This window comes from Ctenopharyngodon idella, chromosome 19 (genome assembly GCF_019924925.1).
Source record: "Ctenopharyngodon idella isolate HZGC_01 chromosome 19, HZGC01, whole genome shotgun sequence".
NCBI lineage: Eukaryota > Metazoa > Chordata > Actinopteri > Cypriniformes > Xenocyprididae > Ctenopharyngodon > Ctenopharyngodon idella.
This window is the reverse complement of record NC_067238.1, coordinates 18,220,385-18,245,350: the sequence shown is the minus strand read 5'-3', so window position 1 is coordinate 18,245,350 and position 24,966 is coordinate 18,220,385. Positions and strand designations below refer to the sequence as shown.

The 24,966-nt window shown below is 38.3% G+C and overlaps 1 protein-coding gene and 1 long non-coding RNA gene across 5 annotated transcripts; one reads left to right on the top strand and one right to left on the bottom strand.

The window, feature by feature from the left end:
* Positions 1-374: 374 nt before the first annotated feature.
* On the bottom strand, positions 375-24,585 carry LOC127500787 (oxysterol-binding protein-related protein 10). The gene is made up of 13 exons (XM_051872276.1): positions 24,146-24,585; positions 16,782-16,957; positions 13,934-14,013; positions 13,415-13,483; positions 12,069-12,260; positions 10,519-10,735; positions 7,571-7,701; positions 6,735-6,881; positions 6,183-6,654; positions 5,881-6,067; positions 4,281-4,463; positions 3,954-4,107; positions 375-3,087 (listed from the first exon to the last, which is right to left on the bottom strand). Exons 1-13 carry the CDS (start codon positions 24,328-24,330, stop codon positions 3,037-3,039), a joined length of 2,244 nt encoding a protein of 747 aa, XP_051728236.1. The 5' UTR covers positions 24,331-24,585; the 3' UTR covers positions 375-3,036.
* LOC127500788 (uncharacterized) lies at positions 14,020-15,926 on the top strand. Of its 4 annotated transcripts, none has more exons than XR_007926428.1 (2): positions 14,020-14,779; positions 14,908-15,926. It is a non-coding gene; the product is annotated as an uncharacterized LOC127500788 (long non-coding RNA). The 4 variants fall into 4 exon arrangements; XR_007926429.1 differs by having other exon boundaries at positions 14,876-15,926; XR_007926427.1 differs by having other exon boundaries at positions 14,844-15,926.
* Positions 24,586-24,966: the final 381 nt, after the last annotated feature.

Here is a 24,966-nt window from a genome sequence, read left to right as displayed (position 1 = left end):
TTGTTTACAAAAACGTTTTAGAAAAAAAAAAAGAAGACTTTTCCCATAAAAAAAAAACTTTTGTCAGACGTTGAATTCTTGCTCTGTGCTAATGGTATATTATAGTATGTCATAATCCCTATATTCCCTTAGCCTTAGTTACAAATAAAAATTATATGATAAAAACCCTGATGTTTTTGTGTGTACAGTATACTGCAGATTTTCGCTGTAGTTCAGCCGATCCTCACTAGAGGACGCTATAACCTCAAACCAGCCGAGCAGATCTGGATTAAAGGTAAAAAATGTGGTGAAAGGATATGTATATGTTATTATTTGGTTATAAATGCTTGACATTTCAATAATTTTGAATGTCAGTGAAAAAAAATACAACGCTGTGAGTGCTGAGGCAGGTTTATTTCAAACAGAAATGTCCAAAATATCTCTTGTAATTCAGCTCCGTTTTACTTAGTTACACATAAACAGCATTTAGAAAGACTTGCTGTAAATTATTTTACTCTGAGAAAACCAAGGCATGTTTCATGTTTATTTCAGCACCCATATGAACAGTTTACAGTACTCGCTGCAAAAGGAGCTTAATTTTGCTGTGTGTGTAAAGGTGCGGCGACATTTCGCGGGCAAAAACAGATCCATTGTCTCTTGTATAAAGCACTGCTCAAACAGAACACATTTTCAAACCACATAGTTTTCTGTTGGTCAGCATGATGAATTCAAATCACCAACTTTAAAATGTACGAATTTTACGTGAGCATTTTTTCCCCGAAATGATCGCGCGAGCAACGGTAAATGTGACCGCACCTTAAAGGAATAGTTCACCCTATGATCATTCACTCAGGAATTACTCACCCTCACGTCGTTCCAACTTACATATTAAAGAGACAACTGAAAATATTTTTACGAGAGATTTCTGTCCCTCCATTTAAAGTCTCTGACGCTTCAAAATGTTCTTAAAGGGATAGTTCACCCAAAAATAAAAAATTCTGTCATCATTTACTCAGCCTCATGTTGTTCCAAACCTGCATAAATTTCTTCTGCTGAACACGAAAGAAGATATTTTGAAGAATATGGGCAACCAAACAGCTGATGAGCCCAACTAACTTCCATAGTATGGAAAAAAAAATACTATGGAAGTCAGTAGGAACCAGAAACAGGGACTCTCTTGCTCCTTCCTCTCCAGCAGATTGATTTTTGTTGATTTTGTTCATTCTTGCTTAGTTGTACATATTGTAAATATTCATTAATTAATATTTTTTTCTTTATTACTTCACTTTATCGCATTTAAAGAAATTAAAAATTTGTCGTTTGTAAAAATGACAAAACTGGTGGTCCGTCCCTTTTCGCTTGCAATCACTCACTCTCTTCACACACACATGCAAAACATTTATGTCTAATAATATTCCTAGACAAATAACATCTAATTAACGAGGGACGTAACATATTTGGGGGCTCGTCCGGGATCTCAACAGAGAGGTCCCGGGTTCATATCCCGGACGAGCCCCCAAATGTGTTACGTCCCTTGTTAATTAGATGTTATTTGTTAATTCGTTAATTAGGTTACTGACTTTCTTTAAAATAACTTCTTTTGTGTTCAGCAGAAGAAAGAAATTCATACAGTTTTGGAACAACATGAGAGCAAGTCACCGAATTTTCATTTTTGGTTGAACTAACCCTTTAAGAACATTTTGAAGCTTCAGAGTTTTTGGTGAATAGACTTTAAATGGAGGGACAGAAATCTCTCATAAAAATATTTTCATTTGTGTTCTGAAGATGACCAAAAGTCTTATGGGTTTGGAATGATATGAGGGTGATTAATTGATGACACAATGATCATTTTTTGGGTGAATTAACCCATAGACTAAAACACATGTCCCAGATAGAGCTTTATAACACTTCTTCAGCTATATCCAGAATACAGTACTGTCCCTTTAAAGTCTTGCATCATGTATCATACAGCAGTGACTGCTGGGAGCCTACAGTTCAAATCAATAGACTTTACATCGGTGATACTGTTAATATAAAGTCACAGGATTGAGGGAAGGCCTCGATTAAAAGTGCATCAGAAATCCTTAGTGGAGGAGTGTAAAATCTCTTGGATAAAATCTCGTTTAATGGCCAATTAGTTCTAATAAAAAGTGTTCAGTCAGGAAGGCTTTAGGAATTAACCGTGACTCGTAGAGAGAGGATATTGATTGGCCAGATGTGGTCATTCATTTAATCATCAGCTGACTGAACACTAGCTCAATTGATTAGTGAAAACACAAGGTTTTCATCCGTTTAATCTGTTTTATGTCAAACATCTTAACAAATAAGTCAAGATCATGTGCAGGTCACATTTCACCCCAAAATACTGTTTCACTGAGTTCTTCTTAACTAAAAATATATGAAACTGAAGCTTATTTTAGGACATCAAGATTTATTTAAAATAAATATATTTTAAATGGCAAAGTATTTATACATTGTGATAGTATTTGTTGTTTCACTTTTAATTTATGCTGATTTAAATAAAATATTATATTACAATATTTTTTTCTGTAATGGAGTAAAAAAATACTATATTGCAGTACTGACAATTTAAGTGGTAAATTCACAATGTAAAAAAATCTTATAAAAGATGTATATATTATTTATTATATAATTACTATATAATTATATTTTATTTAATTTATAATTAATATTTTTTATCTTGATTTTGGGGTGAAATATGAGCTGGTTGTGTTTGAAGCTTGAATATGAACATCTCTTCCGTGTTGCTTGTAAATTTGTGACTGTTAATAAATCATCTAATGGCAGATCACATTAATACGGTGTACATGTGTATATTCACAAAGGCTCGGTTAGATAATCGTGAAAAATAATATAATTTATACAGTGTATAAAAGTCTATTCTATGCATCCATGTTTTCACATATACACATTGGTTTCTGTACAGTCTATAGTGTGATGCATCATAATGCACGATTATCCAGTCTTTTTTTTTGCTGTTTGTTGAGTCCCTGTGTTGTTCTGATCAGTGGTCGTCTCTCTCCTGTGGTTTGTAGTTTATCTCAGTGTGTTTTTCCATAGTGGGTTTCTGTAGACCCATCCGTCACCCTGCACAGACAAACACAATTAAAAACTCCAGAAAAAGCTGTTTAAAATGATTTCATCTCAGCTGCACAAGAGTGATAAACATCACAATTTAAATGGTCCCTTTTTCTAGATAAAGTTTTTTAATATATTTAGTTCATATTTACAGTTTGTCACATTTCAAACTATGGAAGTTTTTTCCACCAGGGAATAAAAAACCAAAAAGGTTTGCGAGTTAACTCGCAAATCTGACTTTATTTCTCGCAATTGCATGTTTAAATCTTGCAAATCTTACTTGTTTTTCTTATAATTAAAACGGAGAAGATTTTCCTTTGCGTTTTTGAAAAGTTTTGTGTACAAATGACAACGGTGTCAAAACAAACCCGTTCACACGACTAAAATCGCTGTATTCTGCTGCCAGGCCAGTAGATGGCGATGTCACTTTGTAAAGAAATACATGTGGCTATAGACTGAACACGCAATATGCATTTGCACGACATCACAGTTTTCACAAATTCGCTTTTGGTAGTTTACACGGAGATGATAATGGTATCGTTTTCAAAAATTGCACTTTGAAACTCGTTTCTAAAACGTTGCATTTTCAAGCCCCCAAAATGCTGTTGTCATGTAAATGAATGGCCAAAACAATAAAAAGTTTTCATTTTTAGTTGAAAACGGTGTAGTGTAAAGGCCCACTAACACTTCTGAGGAAAAGTCAAAATTGCTAATCATAAACTTGCAATTGCAAGTTATAAAGTACAAATTTGTTAGATATAAAATTAAACAATTTATTCTGTGACGGAAACAAGTTTCCATATCAAACCCAGTTCAGTCTGTAACACGAACACATGTTGCTGTGGTTTCTGAGGCGGTCTGGGTCATGAACGCACCTCTTTACTGAAGTATTTGGGTTTCCAGGGCATGTTGTTGGTGGCTCTCTGTCTCTCGCCGGATCGCTGGTCTTCCTCTAACTGATGCTTGTGTTCAGTCGCCAGATCAACGTTTCCTTCCTTCAGAGCCGCGGTCACGTGCTGCCAGAGACGCCTGAGCTCAAACACACAGACCGGCAGAATATCACAACTGATTTACAGTATTTTAGGAAAACCATATGTTCATAAGATTCTGTAAGATTTTTTTTATGTTTTTTAAGAAGTCTTTTCTGCTCATCAAGGCTGCATTTATTTTAGTAAAAAAACAGTAATATTGTGAAGAATCACCTGGACTCGCTCCGGCCCTGTTTCTCCACCGGGCGAATCATCTTCTTGGTGACGGGCAGTTTGTTGGTGTCGATCACTTTGGTCTCTCCGCTACTGTACGTGAACTCAAGCGTCCCGTTCCACTCGCCCTGAGCTTTACAAACCACCGTCCCGCTGGAGTTCTGCTTCACCTCTGCACTTACCCTGAAACACACATTCATCATCATCATCATCATCACTCAGAGACTTCTCAATTACGTCTCATTTAAGTATCAAAATAATGCATTTACATTTACAGAATTTACAGTAATTACGATAGGAATCCATGCAATCAGTGTGAAAGATTTTGACACGGGTTAAAGTTGGTCATGGTGGACAATGTAGTTTTTTGCCACGAAATTTTGCTGACATGACCACACAAGACCTCCTGGGAAATTCGTATTTACAAGTTGGGAAGTCGTAATTAAGATGTCAGGTGCTTTCAAATCACTTCAGTCGGAGCAAGATGGCAATGTACCTTTTCTAAATAAAATTCACCAAGATTTCTGTTGTCGTTGTACAAGCAAGATGTGACAATTGGTCGGTGTGATATTTGTCCCGCCCATCCTCTACTGTGATTGGACGGCTGGGTAAAAAGTGACAGTAATGAGTGCTGCGTTTTACCCATTTTTCAACTCTCGGAAAAGCCAGAAAAAACGGCAAGTGCGCAGCGCTCAGCGTGAAATAAACGCTCAGCCCCTCGTCACTGCTGCCATTTTTAAATACGCTGCGCCAAAGACTATAGAATAACACAAGACGCATCACTCGTATTGTTTTGAATGGGAGAAAGTGCAACGCGCAATATGGCGGAATAAGTCCCGCCTTCTAAATAAGAGCCAATCGCCGATTGGTAAAGTCATCGCGTCACTGCAGCGGCCGTTAGAAGCTCCGGTTCCTATAGAAACAGTCAGACATGCGCCTCCGAAATGAGGCACAAGAGACGCGCATTAGCTTGATCCAGCCTGAAAAATACCGTTTTTTTTTGTCATGATTTGAGCGTTTAGAAACTTAATTTATGAGACAGTTGTTGTTAGATTTTATTAGTGATTTCAAATATGAAATTTAATCGAAAGCTTGGCAAACAGCTTTGGAGAATTTGATGTTTCCCCTTTCAAAGAGATAGGAGCTGCACTTGAATGCCCGAGAGGCATTTCGAAGATGGCCGCCGAGTGAAGTGACTTGTCTTAAGGGGACTTTCGTGGCGCTCCCATTGAAAACAATTGAAAAAAATACTCTGGAATTTAGAAAAACGCTTTGGTGGACACATGACCTTAAAGTTGGCATGAAACAGAAGTTGCGCTAGTCTTTTCTTCCCTATTATGATGTATATCTGAGTGAAACTACTTCTCAAACAAGAACAAATGTAGGGCGGGGCTTGATTTTGTCTGTGGGGAATTGATTGGATGGTTGTGGTTTGCTATTAGTGGATCTCATGTGAGTGACAGGTTGCCCCGCCCTCCTCATCATCAGAGAAGAGATGTTGCTGCAAGAGAGAAGGGAAGTTATTCGGATTCAAGATTACCAGGAACGTGTCCAACTCGTAAATCCAATCTTTCCGACATGACGTGAGTGCAGCACTGACCTGTGAACTTTGCCCCCGTAGAAGGGTTTAGTGTGGAATGTGACGCTAGCCGAGTATCCCGTCTGGACGCAGCTGATGGTGACCTTTCCCCCCAACTCCACCCACGGCACGGTGATGATGGATCGAGCGAACGCACTCGGGAATGTAAACACGTACTCCTCACCATGATCCCGCAGGTGTAACACACCTGATGGACAAAGGTCAAAACTGCCTAAACAAGACTGAACATATGGAGTTTTTTGCGTATTGTGTTACGATGCTATCCCTGTGTTTTTCCCTATGTGTAAGAGAGCGTCACTCACCTTCTCCTACCATGGATACACCGACTGACATTCCCATGAACTTGCTCTTGGTCCAGATGTGCGCGTTGACGCACATACCTCTCTCCGCACACTCACAGTAAAACCCAGACACTGGAGGATGATGGGAAACCTGCTCTGCCACAAAACGCACCCTGTAATAGTCTGATTCCGCCCCCGCTGCCTCCTGATTGGTCACGTCTCGTGGCCCCACCCTCAGTGGGTGGACACGTTCTCGCGGAACCGCCCACGAGCAGCAGAAGGTCTCGCCCAGCACCGGGTTGTAGGGCTTCTTGGCGACGGCGCCCTTACGTCCTTCATGGAAGGCGGTCATGTAGTACTCGACGAAACGCACCATACGCTCCTCTGGCGTGTTTCCCGCAGAAATGGACAGGAACAGGTCTGGGTGCGCCATGAAGTTAGCATACATCTCCAGTAAGGAACGCTTCTCCAGGATGAATGTGGGAAGAACAACCTGCGCAAACCACACATTTTACTGTAATGTAAAGTGAAACTCTAAAATTATCAGATGTGTTTTGTGTAGTTCATTCGCACCCGTGTGAGGTCCATGCCGAGTTTGAGCTGAGACAGCAAATGCAGAATGACGCTCCTCTGGTCCTCCAGCACACCCAGATCTTCTTCAGAGTTATCATCCGAATCCATCACCTCCTCATCAGGAGAAATCATCTCCATCCCGTCCTGCTGCAAACACTTATATCACACACACCACACGGTCGCATTATACATAATGTTATTCCAGTCTCAGACAGTAAGGCTCTGTTTACACCTGGTACTAAGATGCATTTTGGACGATGCTAAGTACAGGTGTAAAAAGGGTCTAAAATGTTTTGAGCTTGTACACTTTCGACCACTTCCAGAGAGAGCTGAAAACGCATTCGACCGGATTGCTTTCATTGTGGAATCACTCATGTGGTCGAATGTGTTCGAACAGCCACAAAAGACCGCCTACTCTCCGCCTACTGACATAACGCGTAATCATTATGGGAAACGCGCTAGCTAGACGGGATTTAAACTTTGTCGGCTGAAGACCCAAGTTTGGTTTGAAGACAAAATAAATGTACCAAGCACAATGTTCTCCCACCATTCCTGATTTCTAATAACACATTCACCGTGTTCAGCGTGGTCTTGCGGCTGTCAGAGAAATTAAAAGCTGCTGCTCTCTGTATGTTCACCCTTACTTTGTCCATCTTAAAAAAAAAAACATACATTTACCCGCCCATAGACCCTCCCCTTGAAGAAATCAGGACAGAAGTGGTTGAAAGTGGACAAAAGAGACGGATTTAAACACCAGGTCTCCCTTGTATACTTGTGATCCGATAAACCAAAACGCATCTTAATATCAGGTGTAAACAAGGCCTAAATGGTCTTACCTCAGTGTTCTGCAGCAGGTTCTTCTTCCTAAGGGAGGGAGAAGGCTCTGTGGAGCTCAGGGTAGAAGCACCGCTGTTCCTCAGACATTCTTCTGAGGGCGACTTTGGGACGGTCCATACAGGAACATTTTCTGCAGGAATGAAGAGCACATGACCAGCGGTCAGCAGTTACACATCACGCCCAAACTCCAAACCAGATCAATTAGTGACCTTCAGCCGGCGTTCTTCAGTCCGTCAGCGCTGATGACCCTCTGCTGAAAAGACCAGCGTAAACCAAGCCTAAGGTGTTTTACAAATGCATTCAAACTGGAACTGCATAACCAGTGGAAACCAGATAAAAAAGGGCAGTTTTTTTCAGCAGGGGAAGGAACGTAATCACCTTTCAATACAAACATGTGCTGCTTTGACATCTACATGAAAGGCATGGCAGTTGTATTACCAATACCAATGTATTATTTATTTTTATAAATATAACCAATTCATTTTATATTAATTCTAAACTTCTGCCTCTGGCAGCCGTGGTATGTTGTGAAAAGATGTGAAAGAGTCTTGTACTGATGCACAAACATCTCATAAATTGGTTTAATTTCATAAATTCTCATGACGTCATGATCAAAGCATCATCAGGGCTGGATGAATCTGCTGAATTGGCACCTGCTCTCATAATATTTCTGATCAGCAGATGTCAAGTTTTCCTCACATTCTGACAGATGTATAGAACTGAGATGAATAAATACAGTTCTTCTCTGTGACTTTGGTACTCATGTAGATTACTGACCTTTTAATAAATAAATCGATATTACATTTACGCATTTTTATCGAAAGCCACTTGCATTGCATTTAAGGTACACATTTTAGTAAAGATGCATCAAAAAGAAAACAAAACATTAGAATCTGAACCTGTTCATTTCCTTCAAAACAGTCTCCTTCCAGGAAATAAAAGGGTTAGTTCACCAAAAAGGACAATTTTGTCATTAATTACACTCATGTCGTTCCAAACCCATAAGACTTGATGAAATCTCAGAGTTTTCTGGCTGTCCATTGACAGTCTACACAACTACCACTTTCAAGCCCCAGAAAGGTAGTAAAGACATCATTAAAGTAATCCATGTGATTCCAGTGGATTCTCCAACGCACGTTGGAGATTAATATTTTGTAAATAAAGAGGTTAATTAAATTTTTTTTGCACAAACAAAGCACTCATATCGCTTCATAAAATTGAGGTTAATCCACTGGAGTCACATGGATTACTTTAATGATGTCTTTACTACCTTTCTGGGGCTTGAAAGTGGTAGTTGCATAGACTGTCTGTGGAGGGACAGAAATCTCTCAGATTTCATTAAAAATATCTTAATTTGTGTTCCGAAGATGAACGAAAGCCTTACGGTTCTAGAACAACATGAGGGTGAGTAATTAATGACAGAATTTTCATTTTTGGGTGAACTAACCCTTTAACAAGGAAGTAAAAATTAAGATAGTAGATAGTAGAAATATATTCAAACAAAAAACTGATATTTTATATATATATATATATAAATAAAAGCAGGAAATAACTACATCAACACTATATCTGACGGCATCGAGCATCACTTCAGATTAATTCTTTAATTTCTCAAACAGCTGGAAAAAAAAAATATATCACACAGACCATGCAGAGAAACATCCGTGCACAAAAGAGAACAGAATATGTGCAATGTTCTGGCTGATCATTGTGATGAAGAACAAACGGATCATGCAAACAAAACACAAAATATGTATTTACCTGATTGGTGTTTCCCTCTTGTTTGGATCTGCAGGTTCCGCCCCATTCACAGCCCCACCCCTGTCCAAGACACACCCACTCACAGTCCCCTCTGTCAGAGCTCCGCCTCTGTCCAAGACACACCCACTCACAGCCCCACCTCTGTCAGAACCCCACCCCTGTCTAAGACACACCCACTCACAGCCCCACCTCTGTCAGAGCCCCGCCCCTGTCCAAGACTTGCCCACTCTTTGTCATAACCCCACCCCATTCACAGCCCCGCCCCCTCAATACACATAACTAACCCTTAATAGACCCGTCAGAGATCAGAGGTGTCGTCTAAACTCAGGATTTTAATTAATTTAATTCATTTCTGTAACATCAGAAACATTCTGAGTGATCCGTTTGGGATTCAGTCCATTCAGTATATACCAATAGGGTCTCATTTTCACCTCAATTTGAAGCATTCAGGGCGAGAGAGGAACAAGCACACTCTCAGAGGAACAAAAATATATTTTACAAAAGAAAAACAGCATTAAAAAGCGCTGAAATTAATGTTCTCTCCAAACACAAGAAACAGAACCTGAGATCTGAAGATCAACATTCAGAAACAAACATACAATATTCAGACCAGGAACAGAGTCATTCGGCTCTCAAGTGTTTCTCCTCAAATGTGTCCATTCATATCAAGGAGTTCTCGTTTGGCCAAGTCAATCAACATTAAAAAAAAAATGATCAAACATAAAACAAAATCAAATATAAAATCATGGCGATTGATCTTGACGCCCAGAGCGAAGCACCTGAGTCCATGTCAGGGTTGATCTGAAAGTTTTACTGGATCCACTGTGTCGGATGGAGTTTTCAGGCACCTGTGTGTTTCTTTGGCATGTGGTTCATCCAGCATTGAAAAGCAACAGGAATCAGATCCAAACACTCACACGAATCATGCATTGAGAGACGGTTTCATCCGTGTTACACACTCAAGCACAAATACAAATGATACAATCAGGCACAGAACCGAATGAACAAATGAAGAACCAAAATACAGATGAACTCACACAGACACTGAACATGCAAACAGCCCTTCAACAGCATTTATTGCAAACGTTTAGCTGCATGGGCCCTGTTATATACGGACAGGGGCCGCAGTCGACCTCGCCCTGATCTTTGGCCGACTCAGTCTGTGGGGCGTCCGTGTCGGACTCACCGCGGTTGTGAACCGGCTTAGCGCTGCTGCTGCTGCCGCTGTGTCCGGCGCTGTGCTGTAATATAGTCAGGCATTCTCCCAGGCAGCTCAGCGTGGCGGCAGACGTGGCTTTCAGCAGCAGCAGGTCCTGATCCAGACAGGACAGGGATCCTCTCGCCGGCAGAGACTCGATGGACTGGACCAGACTCTTCTGCTGACCCTCGGCCTGGTTCATAGCCTGAAGAAACGAGGAAAGTTCTTACTGTGGTTGACCAGCAGGTGGAGCAGTTCAATTACACTACTAACTAGAACACAACCCTAGGGGTTACACTGGTCAAAACATCAGAGCAAACCATTGTGCAGAAAAGTCAGAATTGCAAGAAAAAAAGTCAGAATTGCAAGAAAAAAAAGTCAGAATTGCGAGAAAAAAAAGTCAGAATTGCAAGAAAAAAGTTGCTGAATAAAAGTATTCAGTATTTGCTGAATACTTTTATTCAGCAAACATGCATAAAATCGATAAAAATGTTTCTTGAGCAGCAAATCATCATATTAGAATGATTTATGAAGGATCATGTGACACTGAAGACTGGAATAATTGAGCTTTGGTCATACAGTTTACTATATATTCAAATAAAAAACAGCTGTTTTAAACTGTAATAATATTTCGCTGTTTTTACTGTAGTTTTGATCATGTACAGTATTTAACATGAAATTACAATTGGTGACTGACTTTCTTACTGCATTCTTAGCACATTATTATAAAAAATAAGAGTGTTAAGTAACTTCCTAATCTTTCATTAAACTTCCTCCAACGACTTTCCTTTATTGCTGATGAAATCGAGGGCCTGAAAGTTTGAGCTGAAGTCGAGGCGGATGATCACGTGAGATCTGACAGATGAGGTAATAATGCTTCAGCTGACGCAGGACTTTAATTCACTAAATGATGTTCTGGCACAGAAATGAAACCCATAGAGTTCAAAACTCACTTTATATGAGGAGAAACAACTCTGTGATACATTTCTGTTAAATGAAGAAGATGTTTCAAGAGAAAATCCAGTGAACAGGAGGCGTGTTGTTAGTTAGGTTACATATTTACATTTATACATGTGGCAGATGTTTTTATCCAAAGTGATTTACATTAATAAAATCTATATCATAAATTCAATGTAAGTCACTTCGGATAAAAGCATCTGCCACATGCATAAATGTAGGAAACTGTATAAATGCTGCAAGTGTAACGTTTAATAATGCATTTAATATTCAGTATGAATTACCCATAAACATGTATCATACAGAGAATCTGTGAAACATTAGATGATATTAAAATGCACATACATTTAATTTTATGGATGATGGGAAATTAAACTCTTAATTTCTTAGAATGCCATTTGATGTTGATATTTATTATAAAGATTTTGAAAACAACATGGGGTGATTTTGTAGTGCTATATGTAAATAATATTAAATTAAAAACTAGTTAAAATATTTGTGTTTTGGACTAATTCAATTCTTATGCTGCACTGAATTTCTTTGAATGTCAGTGTGTTTGTGTGCGTGTGTGTGTGTCTGACCTCTTTGACCTCCAGGAGGCGCTGTGGATACTGGTTTTTGGCACGGCGAGCGGCTGCAGGCGACTTATGGTGCGTGATGGTGACGATGTTGCTCGGAGGCCCGGGGTGAGGAAGATGCCTCTGAGACGCAGGAGAGGAAGACGGAGGGAGGTGAGGAAGCAGAGAGAAGCTCCGCGTGCGGCCCGACGAACCCTGAGACGGACAGAGAGATGCAGTGAAAGAGCGCAAGATTCACACACACACACACGACAAGCAGTCGATGCAGAATCAACCTTACTGTACTATCACTGAGATGCTGTCATAGCTTGAATTAGTTTTTAGTTTTCACTTTAATTTTAGTTAACGTTTTAGTAATTTTGTCATTTTTATTAGTTTTTATTTTTTTCTTAATGTCTGTAAAGTTTTTATATATTTACATTTCAAGTTTTTGTTTTACTTCAAGTAATAAAATTAATAGTTTTTTATATATATATTTTACATTTTCATTTTAGTAACTGTTGTTTTTGTCTTTTTTTTTCAGTTTCTATTAATTTTTATTTCAGTTTTAGTTGATTTTAGTAACTAAATGAAAATGAGAATTTAATGACAATTAAATCAGGGTTATAACTAAAACCATGAAAATATTTTTGTTACTATAATAAAATAAATGTTAATTGATATAAAATAAAATATTCAAACTTTTTTTTTTTTTTCATTTTATCCACTGTCAAGGAAACATTTCTTGATTTAGTTTAAGTTGATCTACCAAAATTACCCTAAACTGAAATAAAAATTAATTTAAAAAACTATATTAAAAAAAAACATTAAAGACATTAAAAAAAAAAAACTAATAAAAATGACAAAAACAAACAAGAAAAATTACTAAAATTAAAACGTAAAATATCATAACAAAAACAAATGAATAAAAACTATAATAACATCTCAATGATACTAAAATAACACCGGATGAAATTAGTTTTATTGCATGCATTTAGTAAGACTTTATAACTTTGTTCTCTGCTTTCTAAAGATTGATCTGAACATTTAGAGCTGATTGAATCTCACAGGATTTTATCACACATGCTCAAAAATCTCCTGTTAATCAGTAAATGATGGAGGAAAAACTCTTTTTATTGGTAACGTATAAATCAAACCTAGACATGATGTTAAACTAAAGTCATTTGGCGTGTTTGTGTGCTGAAGATTAATGATCAATGAAGATCAATGATATCACACAAGTCATTCATAGAATATCTTTACAGTAAGAATTAATCCATAAAGTGAGGAAAGATGTTTGTACAGTATAAAAATCATTATGTCAATGGAAAGTCAACGTGTGTATCTGTCTGTGTGTGTGTGTGCTGTACCTGTGCATCCAGTGTGTTCTGCGTTTGGTTGACACACAGATTCTCATCACAGTCTTTCAGTTTCCTCATCTGTGAAGGACATCAGATCAGATTACAGCATCCACACAAACACACAGCGGCTCTCAAACGGGCCGAAACTATAACAGGAGTGTCCACAGACTAACATGAGCTCTGGCTCTGGAGTCAGTGAGGTTGAGAACTATATGAGTGAGTTCATCGTTTTCTCTCAGACTCTCCTAACCTTAAACTCCCTCAGAACCCTGTGTGCATCATTAGATTGACATCATATAGACCACACACACACACACACACACATCAGATGCCCTTGTCATATTTCACTATTAGTTTCACTATTGCATTACAAATCTTTGCACGCCACACACGCAACTCAAACTCTCTCAAAAGCAAAAAAACAGGCTGTCCTATAATAATTTCCCACCACTCTCCTCAAACATACTTCAAAACACGTGTGTGTGAGTGTGTGAGCGTGAGTGGTTGAGTGTGTGTGCGCTCACACACCTTGGCGCTGCTGTCGGAGTGGCGTCTGGTACAGGCCTGTATCTGCGTCATCCACAGCTGCTGTTCTATGGCGTCCACCGCTGACACAGTGGAATTATGGGAGGAAACAAGAGAGAGAGAGAGAGTAAATATGCAAAGTATTCATGCATTATAGATACCATGGCAACAACTTAAAACATGCATTCTATTATGTCATGTTAGATTATGACTGAAGTAAAGACACTAGAGTTATTATAGTTAAAGATAACGTATGTACGATTTTTTATACAGGCTGAGAGTTTGGGGCGTGGCTACTGTAGTGGGCGGAGAGTTTGGGGCGTGGCTACTGTAGCAGGCGGAGAGTTTGGGGCATGGCTACTGTAGCAGGCAGAGGGTTTGGGGCGGGGCTACTGTAGCAGGTGTAGAGTTTGAGGCATGGCTACTGTAGCAGGTATAGAGTTTAGGGCGTGGCTACTGTAGCAGCTGTAGAGTTTGAGGCGTGGCTACTGTAGCAGCTGTAGAGTTTGGGGCGTGGCTACTGTAGCAGCTGTAGAGTTTGAGGCGTGGCTACTGTAGCAGCTGTAGAGTTTGGGGCGTGGCTACTGTAGCAGGTGGAGAATTTGGGGCGTGGCTACTGTAGCAGGTGGAGAGTTTGAGGCGTGGCTACTGTAGCAGGTGGAGAGTTTGGGGCGTGGCTACTGTAGCAGGCAGAGAGTTTGGGGCATGGCTACTGTAGCAGGTGTAGAGTTTAGGGCGTGGCTACTGTAGCAGCTGTAGAGTTTGAGGCATGGCTACTGTAGCAGGTATAGAGTTTAGGGCGTGGCTACTGTAGCAGCTGTAGAGTTTGAGGCGTGGCTACTGTAGCAGGTGTAGAGTTTAGGGCGTGGCTACTGTAGCAGCTGTAGAGTTTGAGGCATGGCTACTGTAGCAGGTATAGAGTTTAGGGCGTGGCTACTGTAGCAGCTGTAGAGTTTGAGGCGTGGCTACTGTAGCAGCTGTAGAGTTTGGGGCGTGGCTACTGTAGCAGGTGGAGAGTTTGGGGCGTGGCTACTGTAGCAGGTGGAGAGTTTGAGGCGTGGCTACTGTAGCAGGTGGAGAGTTTGGGGCGTGGCTACTGTAGCAGGTGGAGAGTTTGAGGCGTGGCTACTGTAGCAGGTGGAGAGTTTGGGGCGTGGCTACTGTAGCAGGTGGAGAGTTTGGGGCGTGGCTACTGTAGCAGGTGGAGAGTTTGAGGCGTGGCTACTGTAGCAGGCGGAGAGTTTGGGGAAGATGTTTAGCCGCTGTGGGACCATAAACCATAACTGATGCGTTACCTGGGAAAAGACATTCATTTCGGTTACAGGAGTATAAGATGAAATTCACTGCATTTAGACTAGATTAAACAGGTCATGAACACATCAAAGTGATGCGGTGCACTACAATAGTAACTTCAGAACCATAGAGCGTCATCATGCACCCGTTCAAAAAGACAAATGTACCAGTTTATAATGTTTACTTTCATGTGTCCAGTGTCCATCTGTCCCGTGGCGTCATGGGATAGTAGGTGTCCACCAAATGCATACTTCAGAATTTCGCCAGAAGTAGTAGGTCATCCGGGGACTTTTCACCTACTGTTTTTCGATTACTATATAGTAGGGAAGTATCTTATTTTGGATGCGAAACAGAATTCTTTGCACTGAACAGGAAGTCGCTCTTCCAAAGAGGAAGTAAAGACTATTTCTATTAACAAAAGTTGCATCAGTGAAGTATTCGAGCTGTAACTATTAAACTTCACTGAGCTTCAGTTTGAGCTTCAGCACTGAGACTGAATGAACCACAAACAGACCATTAATGAGAAACAGAGCAGCAGTGAGAGCTGGAATATATCTGGATCACCAGCCGCCCAAACATAAACACACACACACATACACACACACACAAACACAGGAAACATTTTGTAACTGAATCAAAATCAAAACGAATCATCAGACGCCTAAAGTGTTGGCTTACTACATCTTCTGATCTCGCAAGCCTTCTAAATAAATAAAAATAAAATCAATAAATAAAATTTAAAAAAATTTTATAGTGTAGCTTAGCCAAATCCTCACAAGTGAGAACCACTTTGGACCAGCTAAAAACCAGCTCCCAGAACTTACAGTAATTACCCAAAGCCCCTTGCGATGGCAGTAGTGAGCAGATCCTCTGAAAGTCAATGTGGCAGATGTTCCTCAGTTATTGATGCTCATAGAAATTGATTTTCTCTCTCATGCTGCACCTTCATCAGAATCAGATTAATGCTCAATCTTATGAGCTGTTGAGAATGCTTCATCACGAATAACCTTCACTCCGAGCAGCTCGGCATTAGCAATTTAAACAAGCTCTTGATATAATTATGACAGAATGATGCTTCTATAATGAGCAGGAGATGAAATGACTGCAATTCAATTAACATGAGGTGAACGAGTCACAGAGTCATTAAGACTCAACACTAGACCTGATGACACTGACGTGGACTGAACATATATTTTAATATATATATATATATATATATATATATATATATATATATATATATATATATATATATATATATATATATATATATATATATATATATATATATATGTCATGTGAATAGACTGGACAGACTGAGAAACCTCCAGCAGTACAGAGAGAAACCCCTGAATAAATGCTCTGGACAATGACAGTCACATGATCTTCAGTGATGTCACTGGCACAAACTCCTGCATGGAACATGAATTTCTTAAACAGAGGCTGCTGGTTGCCACAGTAACAGCGCGACAGTAACCTTCAGCTCATTGTCACCCAAATACACTGACCTGAGAGTCACGAGCACGTCTTGAAGCTTAAGAAGCGAGTGTAAAAATACCTCTGAGTTTGTAGAGCTCCCCATTGGCCGAGCTGACGATGAACATGTGAGGCGCCTCGTCACTCGACGTCACGGACGCACCAATCAGAGGCAGAGAACCACGCGGCTTCTGGCTCCGCCCCTGCTCGTTCACGAAATACTGCAGCTGACCCACATCAGGGTCCAACACGAAATACCTGCAGACACACACAAACACATCAGGACAATGAGACGCATCGCAACAGAACTGGATCACGACTTTTCCAAAACTTGGAAGTGAGTCCAATAGAGCTGGAATTCATTACTATTTTTTCATTTATTTTTCTGTTGCACTGGACCATCTGTCTGAAATAATATGACTATTTATCAAAAACATGAAAACTTTCGACATGAAATACAGAACATGGAAAGCTGTTGTGACATGCTGCATTTAATTACTGCATATTATTCCAATTAATAGAAGCAACAAAATTAAAAGCAAGGTTTTCATCCATGAACACTGCATGAATAATAATAATTATATATATATATAATTTATACATATTCTGTGTGTGTGTGTATATATATATATATATATATATATATATATATATATATATATATATATATATATATATACAGACACATTATGTACATTGTACTGTGTGCGTGCACGTGTGTGTGTATATGTGTATGTGTGTGTATATATATATATATATATATTATATATATATATATATATATATATATATATATATACACACACATTATGTACATTGTACAATTTGACTTGAAGATCTGCATGTGACTGCTGAGCTCAGATGATTGACTCTCTTCAATCCCACAACCCCTCTGGCCAAAGGCCAGCGCACCAATCAGCCGCTCTGACAATTAGAGGGTGTAAATGAGCCTGAAAGTCCAGCTCAGCTCTCTGTGTGATTAAACCCTACGAGAAACTGCACATGAGAGAGAAACACTGAACCGCAGCTGAAGAACAGGTTTACGAGAATAGCCAAACCTGAGAATATTTCATTCACCAATCCACTTCTCATCTTACAGACGCAACACTTTCATATTTTTATTTGCATTAGCCATGCTTTCTGGTGATTTATTAAAATAAGTGTTTTTCACCAGTTTAATGAAACCATTAAAGACACACTATTATGAACGTGAACATGGGATACTATATTAAGCTGAATAAACAATTATAAACCATATCAACGATCTGTACTGTAGAAATAATCTATTCCTCAAATGCTGGTAAAACTAAAATAAAATTAAAGTGTAATGTTAGGATACCAAAAAGTAGGGTTTTTTTTTTATTTAGAATGCATGCAAAATTAGCACATATTTCTCTTTTTTTTTTTTTTTTACTATTTTTACAATACAAACGTTTTTTGGGGGGAGAGAAAGAGTGTTTTTTCTTCTAAACCAGATCAATGACTCTGATTACAGAAACAGCAGCACTGACCACAAACAAGATTCACTCACTACACCACACACACACACGCACACACACACACACATGCACGCACACAGAAACACACACTCACATGCACACACATTAGGGATGCACGATATTGGTATCGACTGGTATATGTTCACTTTTAATGTTATCGTTATCTGCCCAATAAGAAAATTTAGCTGATATATTAACTGATAAATAATGGATTATTTCCTTCAGCTGAGACACTTCAGATGTGCAGTTCATAATGATGGTTTTGAATTGCTTAAAATATGACTGAAATCACTTCAAAAAGGAAAACACAGTTAAGTGCAACATGTGCATCGCAAATCTGTCATATGGGCTACATAAAATTATAATGAGAACATTATAATTGTGTGCTTGGGACATGGCTTTTAATGGGGAGACTTTTTTGTAATCAGGCTCTAAAAAATTATATAAAAATTTGGATTTAGATTTATCGGCCAATATATCAGTTATCGGCTTTCAGATATAAAGAATTATCGGTTAGCGGCCAAAATTTTCATATCAGTGCATCCCTAACAAACACACACAAACATACACACACACACACACACACAAAAGTAAAAGCATGGATCTTTGTTCTGCTTGTGACAGGCTCATTTTTTCATAAAGGTCAATCATAAATGTATGGAAATAATAAGAACAAAACAATCTGCACTGCCACATGCACAATAATCAGCTCAACAACATGCATTAGATGTATATCCAGCTCAGAAATTCACAGTAATTTTGTTTCAAGATGATTTGTTAGTCTATACTGGTTTAAAATAGAGCCACACTTCTTCTTTTAGCGCACAGAAACAGATCCAGCACACTCCAGTTTCCTCAAGCAACAGACGGAAGTAAAAATCCTGTAGATTTTCTCCATAAAGAAGGAACATATAAACCGTTCAGTACAGACCATGAGCTCTGAGACTGAGATTGTTAAATGAGGATATTTGCTTCTCTAAAAGCAGCAAATTAAATGTGATTTCCACTTAGGTTTTTTATGTTATTATTTAATTGGCCAATTAAATTCTCCTTTAAGAACTAAATTACCCATAATCCTGCACTGCAAATGAGGTGATCAAGTCAGTTTCCTTATATTCTGAAACTACTAAATATTTTGCAATCCACGTACAATGTGTTGATTAAATGTAATACATGTTTATTATATGTGATAAAAATGAAACCAATTGTTTTATTTTGTACCATTGTTTTTTGAGTTGATTGATGAATAATTTTGTAATGTGATTATCAAAGCTATTCACGGTTAAGCACTTTTTATTGAGAAAATGAATGTAGAAAATACTTCACACGACACCATTTTTATTTTATTTTTATAGTAGGATTTTTAAAATGACCAAAAATAGGCAAGGTTACAAAGTTACAGTTCATAATAGACATGATAAAATTAGAGTCCATTCTCTTGGAGGTTTCTCTTCATCTCCACAGACTCCAGCCTTCAGCACTAAACACTTTCAAATGTGCTCTGACCTCGAATCAGAGCCTTTCAAGAGCATGTAATCATGTTCACAAAGACATAAAACAAACCCTGATTCCAGAAGAGCCTCGTGGATTTACTAAAGCAAACAAACAGTCAGAACGAGCTTCATTCATCATACGAGCATGTGGTTTATTTTAGTTTATGTGTGTCCTAGTTAACAGACACATGTTGTGTCTCAGCATTGAAATCATATCTGTGAATAATTCACTTTTATGGCTATTGTTCTGCAGGAGAGAAGGTTTCAAGTCCAGCACGACAACAATTGAACCACTGACAAGCGTCTGCAGAGAGCTTTATTCATCCTTCACGGAACGTTTTATTCTGCACATTTAATAAATGTTACTACTTGTTTCGGAATGTTCAGAGAACATTCAAAAGTAACATTCAAAATGGAATGTTTCCTTAACGTTTGAAAAACATTTAAAAACCTGGACGTTTTCAGAAAAGAACGTTTCCATAACTTGGCGGCAACATTAGAAAAATGTTCTCAGCGCATATTTTTGTTAGACAGATGCACAACGCTCCAGTTATTAGGTTTGATACACTGCGAGTGTTTTCGGAGCTGTGCGACCCGTCCTGAGTCAGACGGGTTCAAGCGCTCTCGTTTACTGCGCTCTCAGTCTCTGAATCCGCCGTCACCCTGGAAACCAGCTGCAGGAGCGCATTAGAAACGCTCATGGAAACCGCAGAGATGGTGCAGTGATGCCGTGAGGAGGAGGTCAGAGGTCAGGAAGCCAACTCAACTTCACCATCTGACACACTGTATCACTGACATCCTGTATGACATCACTGCTTGGCGTAATTCTTGCATAACCTTTATTTCCAGGACTGACCGATCTCTCTTATCAAAACACGCAGTAAAGCAGCAGTGTTTCCTGTGCCACGTGTTGGCAGGCGATTTAACACGCTCAAGACGCTGCTGTGACAATCACATTACACTGACAAACACACAGTGTGTGAAAAAGAGAATGAAGAGACACTCATAACAGAATTATTATTAACTATATTTTTGCTAAAAGGTTCAAGAAAAATAAATAAAACCTGCTATGCACTAACATTAAAACAACTGGCGTCAGTAAGATGGTTTTTTTTTTTTTTTTTGAAAAAAAAAAAGCTGCATTTATTTATCAAAAATACAGTAAAAATAGTGAAATATTATTACAATTTAAAATATCTATTTTCTATGTGAATATATAGTAAACTGTAATTTATTCCTGTGATCAAAGCTGAATTTTCAGCATCATTACTCCAGTCTTCAGTGTCACATGATCCTTCAGAAATCATTCTAGTATGATGATTTGCTGCTCAAAAAACATTTATGATTATTATCAATGTTGAAAACAGTTCATATTTTGGTGGAAACCGTGATTTATTTGATTTTTCAGGATTTTTTGATGAATAGAAAGTTCAAAAGAACAGCATTTATTTGAAATAGAATCTTCTGTAACATTATAAATGTCTTTACTGTCAATATTGCATGTGTTATGTGCAGCTCACTAACAAATGACTCTTCTGGGTTTACACCGGTGTAATGAAACGGTGAATCCATCAGAGCTGAAACTGGATTAACATTTACTGACTCATTTACTGCCTGGATGTTCATCAGTTAAACAGACACTGTCACTGAAGAGCTGTTGAGATGTACTGCAGTTCAAATGTAAAAATAGAATGTTGAGAAGCGTTCTGTTGTTTAGAACACTGAGCTGATCTTTTGTTGTGACACAAACACATCAGGATCCGTCGCTCACAGATACACCTGAGAGTCTCACCGAAAAAAAAGAAATAAAACTACAGATGCATTTTTCTCTTCTCTAAAACAAACTCGGGCACCTTTACTTTACATTTACATATAAAAATGCTCTGAGATCTGTGCTGTGAGAAACATGTTGTCTGTAAAGAGGACTTCATTCAGTCCTAGTAATCTGAGAAAGCTCATAATCCCAGAACAGAGTTACATTTCTATTCTTCAGGCTGGTTTTGTAATCTACTAAAAATGAGAAATACACACAATAAAATTACTTAAACTTGAACTAGAATTAAAATGTAAATGGAAAATAAATAAAGAACTCGATGCTAAAACAGCTCTGCCAGTAAGAAGTGTTTAAATCAGCTCTAGATGTGAAAACCACAACAGATCAACTGTTAAGAGAGATGTTTCAGAGAGATCAAGGACAAACACACGCCATGAATAACACATATCAGACATATTCATACTATATTTACAAGAGAAAATCTGCTTGAGTCTGACAGACCTGCTGAACACAGAGAAACCAGTGTGTGTGTGTGTGTGTGTGTGTGAAACACCATCCGAAAATGTCAGCCCTATTTTCTCATCTCCTCCTACACTATGGTCTGAATAACTCCACATGGGGCAGTACCTAATTATAATATCTAAATATATTTTAATAATTTTAATATATGATTTTAATATCTTAGGTTCTCTTAGGCAACATTTAGATCAAATGAAGAGCAGATTCAGTAGAATGTCACAGAATTTGGCAAATTTTGGAATAATAAATCAAAAATTGGGTTGTTAAATTAATCAAATTAAATTGCGCTATGAACTAGCATCTGTTATTATTAATGACTGCTGTTTAAACGTGTGACCTGCTTGTCTATATTAAGAGGAAACCACATAAACTTCATCTTCAGAGCTGTTCTGAACGCATTTAACAAGCATTTCAACATTTCATTTCTAAAAATTAAAAAAAAAAAAACTCTGGCATGTCAAATAATCACAGAAACTGAAAAATCTTTATTACAATACGCCAAAATAAAAGTCAGAGTTGAAGTTAACTTGAAGAAATTATGATCAAAATATATCACTATAGTACAGTGAGATGTGCTTTTCAAAGCAATACTACAACTAATAATAATAATAACATTGATTTTAGATTATTATTATTATTATTATTATTAAGGAATATCATAATCAAGAGACATCCATGTTGAAAAAATAAAAATGCAATGTTTTATTGTGAATTGTTATATTTTCATTTGATTTTAAAAGATTGATTAAATTGTTAAGTTTTATGAATTTAATTTATTCCATTAAGAAAATTTAAAGTTTAAGTTCATAATCTCAGCTCATAATTATAACTGTATCATAACAGAACAGACTTCTCTTGAGTCAGCAGTGAATCTGATGTGCCGGTGTGTGTGAATCTGCTCTGAATATCAAAGCTCATCTCTTCACTGACTGCAGACACACAGACACACAGGTCACAACGCCCGAAAACAAACGCGTTTACACAACCTCGATCTCCAACATCAGGCCATGAGAAGAGCCTGAAATAGCCTGTGTGTGTGAAGAAACTTCTTTCCACTTCTGCTGTTTTACAACATACAGACAGACTGTGTTTAGAGTCCAAAGATCAGATTCTCATCCAGATAACGTTCATGTGTGTGTGTGTGTGTGTATTTATCCTGATCTCTTGTGCAATTACTCCTGAATATCAGATCAGCTCAGAATCTCCTGTCAAATGAGCAATAAGTCTGAACCGACGCTGAGTGTTTGTTCAATGACTAAAATAACAGGATGAATGATGAATTCAGCTTTAACTCAGTGCAAAAACACATCAGGATCAGGAAGTTTGAACTTTTTGTTCTGATGCAACACTTGAGTAATGATGGACACATGCCAGAATACACCAAAGATGATAATACACCACTGATATGAGAATCATAACCACAAAATATGAGCATAAAAATATGAGTTAAAAAGCCAGATTCAAGTGTGTATATACTCATGTACAGCTTATCTTATACTATAATTCACCTAAAATTATATATATATAGCTCTCAAATTGATTCATTGCATCTGACATAAAAGTATGTGTTTATATAATACATGTGTGTACTATGCATATTTATTTTGTATTTATAAACCCATACACATACATGTATATAATTAAGAAATATTAACATTTATATATTTATATATAATTTAAATTATATATTTTACTGATTTTTATATTTTATATTTTTATTAAATATATACATGTGTATGTGTTTATAAATACAAAATAAATATACACACTTACACAGTACACACGCATATATTTTATAAACACAAACTTGTATGTTAGATGTGATTAATCGATTTGACAGCCCTAATGTATGAGTACAGTAATATTTGTCGTATATGTAAACATAACAGTATGTGTATAGTATCTTAATATGTTATAGTATTTATATGAACTAACACTGAACTAATGAAAGCTGTCAGAACACAACAACTGACCTTAACTAATAAAAATAAAATAATAATAATAATAAACTAAATTAATCATATTTAGACCTAAAATACAGTTTATGGTTTAACTCAGTGCCACGCGTGTTCTGGTAATATGAAATGACACACTGAGGGCACGAGTTGAGCCCAGTCTCTGTAAACTTCATCATATACTTGAGCGTGTTCGGGTTCGGTACCTGTTCTGCCAGCCCTGGATGAGGTTGGTGTATTTGCTCAGCACTCCCTCTATCCTGCGCGTGCGTCCGGGCTGCAGCGGCGCGATGTTCCCCGGCGGAGACGCGCCGAACCCGAGCGAGGCCGAGCCCGTCCGAGCCGCCAGCCTCCTCTCCACCGGCTGCGACGAGCAGAGCGTCTTTTCCATCGCGCTGCGGGAGTGGATCCCGATCTAAATCATGACTGAGGAGCTGGAACCCGTTCCCATCGCGCTGCGCTTCCGCTTCCCTCTTCCCAATGCCATTTTCCCGCGGAGCGCGTCTCTCTCTCTGCTCTATCCAGCGTGTTTCTGTTGGGAATCGGAGACACACCCTCCTTCCAGTCCAACCCGGAAATTACAAACACATCTGAACGCGAATATCTCGGCCGTGACAGCGACGCGTGTGTGACGTGCAGCCAAACGCTGATTCACCGAATCTTGAGAGTCTCTCTCTCTCTCTCTCTCTCTCTCTCTCTCTCTCTCTCTCTCTCGTGGGCACATGCATCATCTGCATTGACTGTAACACTATAGTGAATAGTGCCAGGAGACAGATTTTTCACCCAAGAAAGATGTTGTTTCTCAAACAAAATAAACACAACGTCCTTACAATCAGAGATTAAAATTTATTCAGTATATCATGAACTGCATAGTACGGAGCCCCGCACATGACATGCAAGAAAAAAAATTACATGGTGCACACGATTTACTAATTCGTTCCCTCGTTTTACCAAATCGTGTGCACGTTTTAGTAAATCGAGGGAACGAATTAATAAATCGTGTGCACGATTTAGCCTACTATTTTTT